Raw genomic sequence first — 14,023 nt, 5'->3', positions numbered from 1 at the left:
TTGCATACCTTGCTGTCATCTAAGAAGGAGCTTTATAAAAAAAAATCTACCTCTATCCATTTCTGTGGCACTTCCATCACTCTGATGCAGCCTGTTGATGACACTAAACTCAGTGGCCACGCCCTGCTGAGAACATCATGTTCGTACCCCCTCGAATGGTAAAGTACTGTCGATCAATAGTTAGGTGTCTCATAGGGTCAATATGTGAACAGTATGATGAATAGGACTGTTTAAATATGGCAATACCGATGCCAGGTATGAGTAGGTATTCGACCGATACCCGGCCTTATTTCAAGTTATCGGTACTAAAAACTAGAAATGAGAAGAATAGAAATTTTTCATTATTCATGCAATTTAAAGGGAAAATGCTATATTGGGGTATATGTTTCTTTCTTTAAAATGATTTGTCTTTTTTTTTGTGTGTGTGTACATTTTATGCATCAAAAGTACTTGTGGTATCAGTTCTTGGTATCGGTATCTACTCAACAGTACTCATACTGGTATCGGTCTGAACAAAAAGTGGTAAGGAACAATGTCCATATTAAAGGGGAAGTCAACCCCCCCCCCCCAAAAAAAAAAAAAATTTGGGGGGGGGGCAATAATATGTTCTATACAGCCTCACTAGTCTAAATATGTTATTCTGTTTAATATTGCTGTTTAAAATCCAGCCGTTTTTAGCTATCTCAGAGGGCGGCCATTTTGCCACTTGCTGTCGACTAAAGATGACATCACAGTTGCTCAGGTCTCAGGTAACAACCAATCACAGCTTAGATTCAGAAAACTGTGATGTTATCTTCAGTCCACAGCAAGAGGCAAAATGGCCGCCCCCTGAGATGGATAAAAATGGCTGGATTTTGCTTTATAACTCATATTCCAAAAATGTCATATTAATCAGAATGTCATGTTTAGACTAGTGAGGTCACGTATAACATATTATTATCAAGAAATGTTTAGGTTGACTTCCTCATTAAATATTACTTGTATCTGAATCAGAGAATGTATTAATGGATCGAACTCGGTTGTGAATGTTGTCATTCAGCTCCTTTTTAGATAACAAGTTGTGTAAAAAATACTGAAACATTGAATCATGCATTTTAGGATCATCCTGAAATTTTGAAAGTTGTGTATACTGTATAGTTATTTGAAACAACTACTACATGACAGCTTTCTGTTACATCTGATATATGTATAGCTAGTTTCAAATATAATTTTTTGTAGTAAACTTTGGACACCCCTTGGTTTAGGAGTTGTTCTACTTACAGGTGTCCGTCTTGAGCAAACTGTTGGAGCTCCTGAAGTACTGCGGGTTCTCGATGACGGGGATCTTGGTCATGCCGATGATGACGGCGTCGGGGCCCATCTCGGAGGAGGACGGCGTGTTGCTGCCGTTGGAGACGTGGTGAAGGGGCGAGGCAGAGTCGTCGTCGTTGCTGATGACCGAAGACGGACCTGGAAGAGGACAGAGGCAGGTGGATCATATCTTTACGAGAATGGAGTGCCGAGCCATTACACGGACAGCACATGCCCGCCGCAGCCACTCTAATTGTATGAGGGGCATGGGAGACTTCATTAGGTTGTTAAGCTGTTATTAGCCAAGATGGAGGAGATGAAGACTTAAGGAGAGGCGCTTAAGTTGTGCTATTGATCCAAACAGACTCCTGTAGGAGAAGCGAGACGTCAGTCATGTGTGGGGAACATTCATACGGCGTTACAGTGGATGGATGACTGGGCTCCAAGTACATTTTGTATTGTAATCGATATATAGACCGGGCATCAAATAGATGCCTCTTTCAGAAAAAGAGGCATAAAATTGACTTGAATTACTTTATACGGAGTTTAGTTGTTGGCCGTGTCTAAGTACAACATTCATTATATGATTATTGTAAAATCACTCAAAACCTTCAAAACATTTTTTTCCCAAAGTTTTGAGTTGGGCTGCTTGAAAGTGCTACACACCAAGGCTATTTAAAGTAAACAAAAACTACCCGGCAACGCAAAAAGTAAAACTAAAATTGAAAAAAAAAAACATTTTTATTAATGAAATAAAATAAAAATGAAAACTAACTGAAACTGCATTTTGCACAGAAGAAGTAAGGTTGAAAAGTCGTCTGGAAATTGTATTTACTTTATTACACGACACTTAATGAGCTTTTTTTTCAGCTTGCACTCGACAAAACTTCCATATATTCAAAAACAACAACTAAATCTAATACTAAAACTAATAAAACCTAAACTAAAACAAAACATAAAAAATACAACTAATACAAATTAACAAACTTAATAAAACTTTAAAAAAAAACTTAAAAAAATTAAATCAAATATGGCCATTCTCCCGTCACGTGTGTGACATTCTCACTCACGTGACGCAAGACACTTGCCTCAGTATCTCTGAAAAAGGAAGTGAAAAATCTGCACTAATTATATATGCTGACAGAGCTAACCTATGAGTAGACACAATAAATATCCTATAATTTATAGTCTTGATTATTGCCTAAGCTTGAAGCCCGGAAGAAGAACAGAATCGTTGTTGGAATGTTACACACGTGACGGGATAATGGCCCAACAGTCAAAATAGAATTCAAAATTCACTTATAGGCCTTGATAAAAAAAAAAATAAAAAAAATCCAGACTTATTATAACCCTGCTACACACTCAACATACAGTAGGCGTTCAAAGCTAAAACAAAGTGTTAATGTGAAGAAAAATAGCACAAGCAGCACAATGTGAAACTGCAACAGCGAGCGAGTCTTCCCCTGCAACAAAGGGGCACATGGGTTTGTTTTGATAACAACGTGGAGGTGTCATTAGCATGTAATTAAGACAGTGAAAACAGAAACACTGTGTTTTCATGCAACTTCTCAATATTGTTGCCGCGTGCGTTTGCGTGCTCGTAGCGTGAGCAACAAACAGCATCATGAAATTGGCAGCGGTGGGAAAACTAACTTCAGTTTGGGTCACATCACAAACAGTGAAAAATTATTCAAACACACAAACGCACATCCATATTAAAAACATCAGCGTGGCTCAAGGCCAGTGCATTATGAGCTGGGATTGATTTCCCATGAGCATAAAATGACAATGGATGTCTTTCCTCTCATGCGGCCGCTTCCAATGAATTTTAACATCCAGCTGCAGCCGAGGGGACGTGACTGACAAAGAAGTGTGTATTTGTGTGTGTGTGTGCGTGTTGTGAGGGACAAGCTTGACCAGCTGGCTTGGACGTACGCACGTTGGTGACTTGTGGGGATTGAAGGAGGCTTGATAGGGAAGCAGAATGATAATAAATAGCACGGCAATAGATGTATTATAGAAAAGCTGTGTGTTGTTGTAGTTGTGCGGGAAGCTAATAGCTGACACTGACGCACAACAAAATTGGGATATCAAAACCGTAAGAGAAGACTTAGAGTATCTACATTTGCCTTTGACAAAGTGACTTGAATAAAAGTGCAGGATGGATTCCATCCCCCATATTTTACGTCACAGGAAAAAAGGTGAAAACTGCCATCTTTTAGAGACAGTCTACAGTCTGCCGGCTAAAAGACGACTTTTTAAGGCCACTTTGATCAAATTTAAGACCTCTCATTTCATTAATATGACCACTGGGAGTGAGTGACATGGACTTTAATTTTTTAATCACAGTATAATAATAATAGTTATGATATATCTATAAAAAATGAATTAACGTTTTTAAGACCTTTGAACGGTGGCTTTAAAAATTACGGACTCTATTTTTGAATGCAGCGTACGAGTGCTCGGGTGTAAAAACTGGCGAATCTTGAGCTTCGTGCGGATACAAGCCTCATTTGGCATGTTTGGGAATTTGGCAAGCCGCGCCATGCAGACATGGCTTTTTTTTTTTTTTTTTTTACATGCCCCCGGTGCACCTGATAAAATTGGTGTAGACAAATCTCTAGACCAGTTGAAAGCAGGTCTAAATTGTGGTGCAGGTGGTGTAATGTAATTTTGTTGTATTGTTTTTCAAGGTGCAGGTGGGCACATTTATTATTATTATTATAATATTTAATATATTTTAAATTCAATCCCCTGCACCACAAAAAAACAAAACAATTGAAGGATTCTTGGATGGTTCCGTTAATTCCAATCTGTGTAATACTAAAATGCAAATATGCTATTATATGCAAATATAGCAATGGTGTATTATTGTGTCTGCCATTTGTAAAGCCTTTCAACAGTGGATTTAAGGATTAAGGACCCTCAGGTACCTTCCAAGTGCCTTTTTTTTTTTAAAGATAATGAAGGCCTTCGTTTTGGACAATCAAATTTTTCTGAAGGACAAACAACAAGCACATGGTTCCTAATTCCTTCAAGAAACGGAGCTGCTTGTTTACGTATGCCAGCTAATTGCTCATTTGTTTAGCATTCTGCGGTCGTCTCTGTGTAACAAAAGGAAGGGCACACATACGTGCAGGTTATTCTTTGTTGTGTGTGTGCGTGTGTGTGGGAGGAGCTGGAGCTCATTAACATACAGAGGGTCTTGGGGTCAGATCGTTATAAATACGGTTAAGCCGAGGGGCAAAAGGAGGCTATGTGAGTGTGTGTCTGTGTGCGCACGCGCGCGTGCATGTCTGAAGGTGGCGTCAGGTCCACTGGGAGTGGCTTGGTAAAAAAAAACATGAAGGAGAAGATGAGAGGGTGAGGTGAAAGTATAAGTGGGGTCAGGTTAATAGACATGGAAGCCATGTTTAAACTGGCCTGCCGGGGGGGTGAATCCCCCACTTAACTGTCAATAAATCAGCAGCAGTCATGACTGAAAGCTGGGTGGCGAACGCGCGTTATCGTCAGACACATTCATCTTTTTTTACGTCCCCCTATAGGGTCAAAAGATGGTGTCGTGGAAGCCAATAAACATGTTCCCGAAATGAATTATTCTTTATTAGGTTTCAAAGAAAGAGCTCATGTTTGGTGGCTGTCAGGCCAAAATATGTTTGGTCCCAAAACAAGGCATGAAGCCAGTTGATCCAAAATGGCCGACACATGTCAGTGAGTTACTTCATTTAAAAAATAAAATAACTTTTTTATTATTTTTCAGGTTGGGGGGAACACAAAACAAGACAGATTCTAGAGTATTAATCAACATTCTACCGGCAAGCAAGTTTCAAGTTCTTGTGCGAAAAATCAAGCAAGTCAAGTCCAAGCAAGTCCAAAAAGTCGAGTCAAGTCATCAGTAATGGTAAAATGTGTAAAAGTTAAATGAACAAAAGTAGGCCTACTTGTATTTATACTAGATACATTTCACAAAATCCATTGGTTCGGTTCATAACTAAGTTTTGTGGTTACTGTTTTTGGTTCGGTCCGATATATTTTTTAAAACAAAAGGGGTTTTCTTTATTTACATGATTAACAAACAACATTTCAATGTTCACAAATAAATTTCAGGTAAGATGGTGCTTTTCATCTCCCATTCTGAGGTAACGATGTAAATCTCCATTTGTTAGTGGAATGTGAATTAAGCAGGAAAAGGGGGCGGCCATTTTGCCACTTGCTGTCGACAGAAAATGACATCACAGCTGCTCAGTGCTCAGGTAATGACCAATCACGGCTCAGCTTCAGAAAACAGGTGAGCCGTGATTGGTCGTTACCTAAGCCCTGAACAGCTGTGATGTCATTTTCAGTTGATAGCAAGAGGCAAAATGGCTGCCCCCTGAGATGGATAAAACAGCTGCTTAACTTATATTCCACAAATCAGACTAGTGGGGCTACATAGAACATATTATTGAAAATATTTTTTTTCCGGTTAACTTCACTTAACCTAGACATCTGTCTATATTGAGTGAAATGCAAAGTGTACGTCTCCTCACTTACTACCACCCAAGGCACTAACAGCAGAATGCAGAGCAATCAACGGGAGCTGTGTCGTTTGTTAGCAGCCATTCTGAATTACTTAGCATGCAAATCAATTTGAATTTTAGACTAGCAATATCGTTACAAAAAATGGTACATTACAACATACAGAAGGCACAATCAAATCTTTGTAAATTACAGGTGGCTTATATGCTTTGCAAGGTGCTGCTGTTTTGGTTAGTAATAGAGTCCCAACGAACTTGGTAGCTTTTCATATCCATGTGAACGATAGCATCTATAAAGTCAGTTGACTAAATTATCATTTAAAGGAGCCATTTATATGTACGGGAAATAATTTTTGTCATTCTTCTTCATGCTTTTAAGGCTTGTTGGTCAGCACCATTTTTTTGTCAGTTCTTATTTCGGTTCCGGTTTTTCGCCAATCCGCGTGGGTTTTGGGGATTCAATTTCCTGGAGTGAAGAAAGTAGACAATGACAACAATCGTCTGACAGAGCAGCTGTGTTGTGTCAAACAAGGTCGGACGATGGCGGCGCTTTAATCACAGTACATCTTGTTCGCAGTCGCACTGTCAAATTAACACGATGCCATCCTCGCTGCCTGCTTCATCAGAGGTTTGTGCTCAACAATGCAATTAGCTGCTTAGTAAAAAAAGAACAGATGGCTTTTCACACATAGTAGACGCTGTTGGGAGGCTATGAATAATAGTGATGATAAAAAGACATTTTAAAGTGATAAACAGTGGGTTTAAAAAAAAAAAGATATAGTTATTTATTGGAATTTTGAACACCCACATTTTGTGGCTACAATTTCTTGAGGGGGAGTGCAATTGATATTCATTTGAGTATTGCCAAAAGGAAATCGTAGGCGGAATTATTTAGGTTTTGGAAAATGCATGACATCGATTAAAAATAAGCACTTTGTAAAGGCCACATTTTGAAACAGCTTTTGTATTGGTTCTGATTAGATTGTGCGGAGTGACTGAGTCGGCTACAATGCTCATTAGGTTATGTACTGCAACTTCATTTTTTTAGGTCTCTAATTTGGAGCTGTCTGTGTTGCAGTGAAGGCCTCGGGGGGCTTTGGGTAAGAAGTTTTATGGCCCGTGCTGGAGCCTGATAGAAATGATGACTGTGAGCGACTACATTGATCTGCCTCAGGTTCGCCGGGTACGCCACAGACAAAATGTAGCCATTTGGTGGTGTCTGTTGCCCGGGGCGATAGATGTCGAGAGGCTATAGTGGGATTTAAGAACATCAGGGCCTGTCAGTTAGACTCTCAAAGGACCCGAGCATGCCTCACGCCTGGGGGGAAACAAGGACAGTTATTAGCGAATAATGGTGGATTTTAAAGATTGAAGATAACTTCAAAGTGTTTTGGGTTGGTGACTATATTTGGCCAATCACAATCTGCTCTGTCAAGCCCCCCCCAGTACCCCCACACTCCCTCCCAAAGGTGCAAGTCTTTGAAATGTGTTTTATGTATGGAATTACTGTTTTGCTACGTACAGATTTTCTTTCCAGGTCCATACTGTGCCCCCCTTTAAAGTAGCATGTGCCTTGTTTCCCCCCTTTTTCATTTTTTCATTTTTGCTATCTTAGAAACTAGGGGCACTAAGTAGCGAACCGCCATGCTTCCAGTTCTGTCATTGGAATTTTTCATGTTGCTCAGACGACAGAAGACAAATTCCTTGTGTGTTTGACATACTTGGCCAATACATCCGATTCTGATTCTATGGCATTGGAACTGATTGTTAGCTAGCTAACGGATTGTTAGCCAGCTAACGGAGTCATGTACATTTTCAGTCAGTGTCATTCCTTGTCAAACAGGACAAACAGATGGACGCAAATGCCAATGTCCTATCAGATGAATGCCAGTTTGAAAAACAAAGGAAACATACCAACATAAACAAATACAGCTAAAGTACTTTTAAACCAGTGTAGCTGTGTTCAATGCTTAATGTTCAAAGTGAGGTTTTCTTGAAAATGTTAACAAACTCAAATTTTTTACAATGCTCTGACTTACCACTCCTCAAATCAATCAACAATTCAGACATTGGCTGGTTTGCTGCATTGTCTCATTTTAGCATCTAGCTAACGTATCAAACCAACCATAACGAGTTGACAAAAAACAAACATTGATGCAACATGAAAGTTAATACCTTCGCTAAAACCCACCCGGAGGATGTGGAGGATGAGGAGTAGACACTTCAGCCTTTAAAAAGGCCTTTGCGACCCCTTAAACTCTTCTCAAAATGCACACATACACACACAACCACACGCGGTAACATGAACCCAGTGGTAGCTAAACTGCTGTCACCAAAGTGGACTGAAGACAGGAAGTAAAGTATTGATCCCAACCAGGGTGGAAGGATGTGGGAGAGACCAGACAGAGGAAAAGTCTGCCTTGGTGGAGGTGTGCACTGTACCAAATAGACCTTCTACAGTAGTCAATTACTGTCATGATAAATTACAATCACCAACTGTACTAATGTGTATGTAGATTTTTGGATCCAATTTTGTCCTCATTTTATCTATACAATATTTGACTAAAAAATAGCATGACTAGAGCAATAACGCAATAATCACAACATAAAATCTTCAATTCAATCAAATGTGAAAATAATCAAATAAAAGATGGCGGAGACAGCAGCAATATTTATATTTGATGTTGAATTATCAAAGTATGGGCGATAACGATATTTATTCTGTGTAGTTTAAATAAACCGATCACACATTATCACAAGCACCTAGAAATATTGAACTACAATGTATTTTTTTTTCTCACAAGATCTTCTCAATGGTTACCAAAGATGACCATAGAACTTATATTTAAGATAAAATACGAATATTTAACTTATGTTCAAACACGCCAGCAATAAACTGTGACGTCATTAGCCAAGTAGTTAATTACAGTATGCTACTCGCAGCACACACCACTAACCTGTTTTGTTGTGACGTTCTGCATAAACAGGATGGTTACATATTTATGATTTTGGCCTTCCCACATAAATGTTTTGATTTTGAATCCTTTCTTTGGGATACATGTTTGACGGATATCATCCCGAACCGATGATTGCTCAATGGTAAGTTTGGCATCAGTGGTAGGATGGGGGCTCTTTGGCATTGCAGTTAGATAATAACCTCATGAATCGGCCTCCTCACATTTTCTCCGCTTCACACCCCCGCTGGTGAAAAATAGTCATTTCCTCCTCTCCATTCCTGCTTTGGTTTTCCACTCTATCATCTCTCACATCTTCACCACCCCACTTTCTTGAGTCACCCTCTTGTTTGTTTGTTTTTTCTCCCACATCCTCCTCGCTCTCTTTCTTCCCTCAGTTTGAGCCATGTGATTTTTTAAATATTTTTTTTAATATTCAGCCCACATTCCAGGGCTCCTTCCATTCGATTCCTCCTTCTTGAGTGACGCTAACAACTAGCATAAATCCCCCCCCCCCCCCCAAATACGAGTTACTATTTTTAGCACCTGGTCAGCTGGGGTTCCAAATGTGCTTAGCTGACACAATAATAGTCGATAGGTGCCTAGAAACAACACAGCTGTGCTATTTTGAGGTGGAAAACCGAATAAAGCAGAGCAGAGATGATCCAAGTTCGTACCCTGGCAGTGAAAATGCATACCATACTGAACGCAACCATCCTGTCCTGCCTGGAACAAAAACCAAGTAATAGACAGTTATATAGAGACCACTTGTGTTATTGCTGAGGGGCAACAAGAGGAAACCCACACAACCACTGCATCAACCATTACAACACCCAAAAGACACATTTCCTTTGCCGCAAGCAACTGCAATAACACTGCACACCACTAATGCACCAGTCAGCACTGACCTCTGATATGACACTTAACACCTTTTGTTTTAAAATGAAATTCCCAAGCCAAGCAATGGTTCCTTCAGCGATTCAAGTCCTCACAACTACGGGACGCATGCCTTAACTCTTTACTCGCAAGTTTGCAGGGCAGAACGTAACCTAACACACCCCCTTCGACAGCATATCAACAGACTCTGTGTAAGCCTTAGGCAGATTGTGCACCCGTCGCCGATGGCAACGGCATTTGTAAGCAAGCAGGTGAGGTCGGGTAGTCGATCCCCGCACGTTGTTGCCGCAGCGTTTTCTTGTGAATTTGGTGAAAGTGAAGAAAGGCGCCGTGGGTACAAAGTGTTCAGACTGCACCAATGAATATAAATGTACACACACACACACACACACACATGCACGCACCACACCAATAAACAATTGCCTTTTATTGAAAGAAATGCCTGAAAAGGAAGGAATATGATTCAAATAAGCAGCTAAAAGCCCCTTGAAGGCAGCTTTAAAAGGCACAATCTGCAGTTTATGAAGGCGCTCCAGGGCCACAAAAGTCCTTGAAACGCTCAAATGTTGCTTGCTTTTCCAGGAGAATGACACTACTGCCATACTACTGCTGATATAAAATCGGACATGGTCAGGAACAAATAAAACAAAAAGGACAAACAAAGATAAAACTTTCAGAATGTCATATTTGCAAATGTTAGCATTATTTTTTGGGAGGGAGAAAATCTAACAACATACAAGTCACAACAATCAAAAATAATATGTACAATTATGTGCAAATAAGGAATTACAAAACAAGAGTTAAAGTATATAAAATAAAATAATGATCTTATAGCTGTGGGAAAAAATGTTTGTAGCAGAATTTTTCCCCTAATAGGTTTGTTTTAGTTTAATTCAGTTTAGCTTGCAACAGTTATAAGTGGATTGTGTTTCCTCTACGGATGGAAACAATCAATTGATTGATAGTGATGGGAATTCAGAACATTCAAAAATTAAAACTATTTGCAAAACAACAGTTACTTAATGAACTAGTCTAAGTGCAATTTCTAGAGAAATGGTGCAGGAATGCTGAAAGTTGAATGCTAAAAGCTCATTTCACCCATTCCTCATTTCCACTGATGGATATATTTGTGATAGTTGTGTAATTAGTATGATAGCATACACTTTATTTGTCTGTTTTTATGTTACAGAGGTCCTTTACAAGATTAGAGTTTTGACATTATAAAACTAAGATGCGCTGACTGGTGTAAATGTGGCTAAACCGTGTTCACTGTGAAAAAGTCCAAATCCTTGTGTGGCATTTGGTTGTGTTGTTTCGCCAACTAAAACTGTGGAATCTGCCAAAAATCTGTTGAAAATCACAGCCACTATCACGAAGAAGAATTCTGAGGATATCCAACAAAAAACAATTCTGACATTGACACAAAAAAATAAAAAAATACATTCAAGTTACTGACGACTGCAGGCTGATCATATTTCTGCATGTAAAAAAAGAAAAAAAAACGGATGTCTTCTCATACACACCCACTAACATAATGACATCATTTGTCATTTTCAGTATAATTGAATCTATTTAAATCACCTTTCTATTGCTCAAATATTAGGTATCATGAGTTTGGGAAGTGATTAGTTTTTTGGGCCTAATTAGCACTTTAGCAGATGGATTATTTGCCGCCTGGCTTCCTGGGCCTTGAGGATAAACAAGATCTTAACACCGCAACCCTAGGAATCAAATATTCCCCTCGCATCTGCCTCCGTCTGCGTTTCAGTCAGTCAACAACAAGTAAAAACTCTGCAGTGGAAAGTACAGAAACATTAACAAACGTTTTTTTTCCTTTTCACTGATCCGAGTCTATGCTAATAACAATGTAAAATATTCAGACAATGATTTGTTGACAACATGTCGTTTTTATCAAGCAGAATTGTTTGGAAGGACTCAAATAATAGTTTATATCCTCGCAAAGTCCAAGGAAGTCTAATAACTGTGTATTTAGAAGAAACAGTTGTCATCCTACAGCTAAGATTAACGTTTACAGAAAAAGTATAAACGTGTGGGATTTGTGGACTGTAAAAATAACCATTGTGTTGATTTACAGGGGGAACAAATGTTGACTCCAGCAGACTTGCTGGCAAGTGGGCAGGGGCGGTGAAGCTGATCTGAAGCGGATGCTCACGATGTTTTGACTGGCACAGCGTATGCCGAGAACCTGCAGAACTCATTTGATGGCCATCCAGAAAGTTGTAGAGTTCACCGTCATCCAGATTTACTGGTTTACTACAACTTCTTCTATTTCAGATGGCTGGATTAGCACTAGTATTGAAATGATCAGAGCTGTAACAGACACATAAAAAGCTGATACAAAATGTGACAGTAACCGTAAAAAATCAGACTAAAATTTGTGTTAGATTAATAGTGTATAGTAGCGTTCACTGGCACCAGTAGAGAAAATAGCAATGGACTGGCGGAATGTAGTGGATGTGTGATGATGGTGTATGGAAGCAGATGTAGGTTAATGGCCATCTTGACCAATCCGATGTGAATAATGCATTCAGCGGGGGAAGCCTTTAGGTTTCGAGCTTCACTACGATTGGTTACTGAGGTGGACAAAGCCGCAAAGGGTTGAGTGTGTTGTTGTTGAGTCGATATTTGTATATATATATATATTTGTGCCGTCCCCAGTTCTGTGCCCCGCCTCCTATGCGCAAACAAGAATTCTTTCAGTCTTTCTTTTAGCCTCGTGTGTGTCCGCGTCCTTTAGTGTGAGATCACCTCCACTGGGATGTTCACACATCCTGAATGGAAACAACAACAAAATGAACAGAAGTATGAATAGGAACAGAAATACATTTAATGATGATAATCATAATAATTAGTTGTGAGGTCAGTGCTGCTGAGTCTATTCTATACGTATTAGTATGTGTTATTTGCATAAGGTTCCATGGAGTGGAAAAGGGTTTCAGTTAATACCGTTTTTACTTTAATTCAGGGGTGCCAGGTTTACGATGGAGTTACGTTCCTACGGTGGCAACGTAACACGATTTTGTAAGTCCGAAACTAAAATCGTCTATTACACTAACCTGACATAATTACAGTAAATATTTATATGACAATAATTTACCATATTTCTCAGACTATAAAATGCACCGGATTACAAGGCACAGTCTGAATGAACTTTTTTTTTTTTTATGTCAATATATAGGGCGCACTGGGTTGTAGATATATTACTGCACATTAAGGGAAACAAACAGGTACAGCAAATAAGTCAAACTTTATTCAACTTCAATTCTAGATTCAGCCCTATTAAGATTGTATTTTTGCTAGCATGTAAGCATTTGTAGACAGATTTAAAGAACCGTATTTTCTGGGCCATATGGTGAAAATAAATAAGAAGGAATTTGAATAAACGATGACGAACTGAAATGCTGATATCCATTCATCGTATTTTAAATGTACCTTATAGTCGGAAAAATACGATAACATGAATCATAAATAGAAAACAATCCAATGAAAAACAGGAAGTATAGCGATAATAGTGCGTGTCTTCTCAGCCGAGCTAAGGGGTCGTTTTGCGCCTAATTTACATCAGGCACTTTGTTGGACAGCTGAGGGGTCCTAAAGAGGATGTAATGAGTCCATTGGCTGTTTGCCGCTGTATTTGTGGCAGTTACGACGGCGTGCTACTCCTACATAAATATTTGTATGAAAAACAATCCTAGGGCAAATCGTATGAAAAACAAGTATGGCAGTAATTGAGTAAATGTTTACACCACTCTGCGAACTAGTTCATTACATTTGTAACATGAAAATGGTGCACGTCGTGAACACCGTAAACCGTAGACCCCCGGTGTTTTTTTTTTGTAGATGCTGAAGCCCAATTAGGAATAGAGTTAGGTTTAGGTTAATGTTTAGTGTTAGTGTGTTAGGGTGTTAGGATTATCTTGTGAAGGAAAAACAAATGCAAATTTGCCACACCCATCTACGGCACTGCTACGGGAAATCTAACGATAAAACACATAATCTCAAACTCTCACAACTACGCAACCTAAATGACCTCGTCTCCACGACTGTTGCAGCTGCGGTGCCGTACAGAGATAAGGAAGAACAAGCAACAAGCGTCACTGCAAGTGAGTGATAATGTCAAGTATATTTAGGCGTCAATTATTCAGCAAAGGTCAACGTCGCTCTGAGCGTGTTTGACAAATTCACAGCAGAGCGGTGTCACAGTCAACAGCGTGTTTGTTTAGTACAAAAAAACAACAACAATTTACTCACAGCCGGGGTGAGGTGACCTTTTAATACGCTTGCCACGACAAAGCCCATCAACGTCACTCTGACACACGCACAGACACACAGCGGAACGCCACT

General features: G+C 39.4%; 1 protein-coding gene across 4 annotated transcripts in view; it reads right to left on the bottom strand.

Annotated features, from left to right (window-relative positions):
- The window catches only part of ntrk2a (neurotrophic tyrosine kinase, receptor, type 2a), a 74,774-nt gene that overhangs the window by 33,661 nt on the left and 27,090 nt on the right, over positions 1-14,023 (bottom strand). For 3 of the 4 annotated variants that reach the window (XM_077561314.1, XM_077561312.1, XM_077561313.1), the window contains exon 14: positions 1,261-1,449. In XM_077561314.1, the coding sequence (XP_077417440.1) occupies positions 1,261-1,449 (189 nt within the window). Of the gene's footprint in view, positions 1-1,260; positions 1,450-10,089; positions 12,451-14,023 lie in introns of those variants that run through there. The other variant, XM_077561316.1, reaches the window with a different exon arrangement.

The sequence above is a fragment of the Vanacampus margaritifer genome, chromosome 3 (genome assembly GCF_051991255.1).
Source record: "Vanacampus margaritifer isolate UIUO_Vmar chromosome 3, RoL_Vmar_1.0, whole genome shotgun sequence".
In the NCBI taxonomy this organism is placed as follows: Eukaryota; Metazoa; Chordata; class Actinopteri; order Syngnathiformes; family Syngnathidae; genus Vanacampus; species Vanacampus margaritifer.
This window is presented reverse-complemented; position numbering and strand designations above follow the sequence as displayed.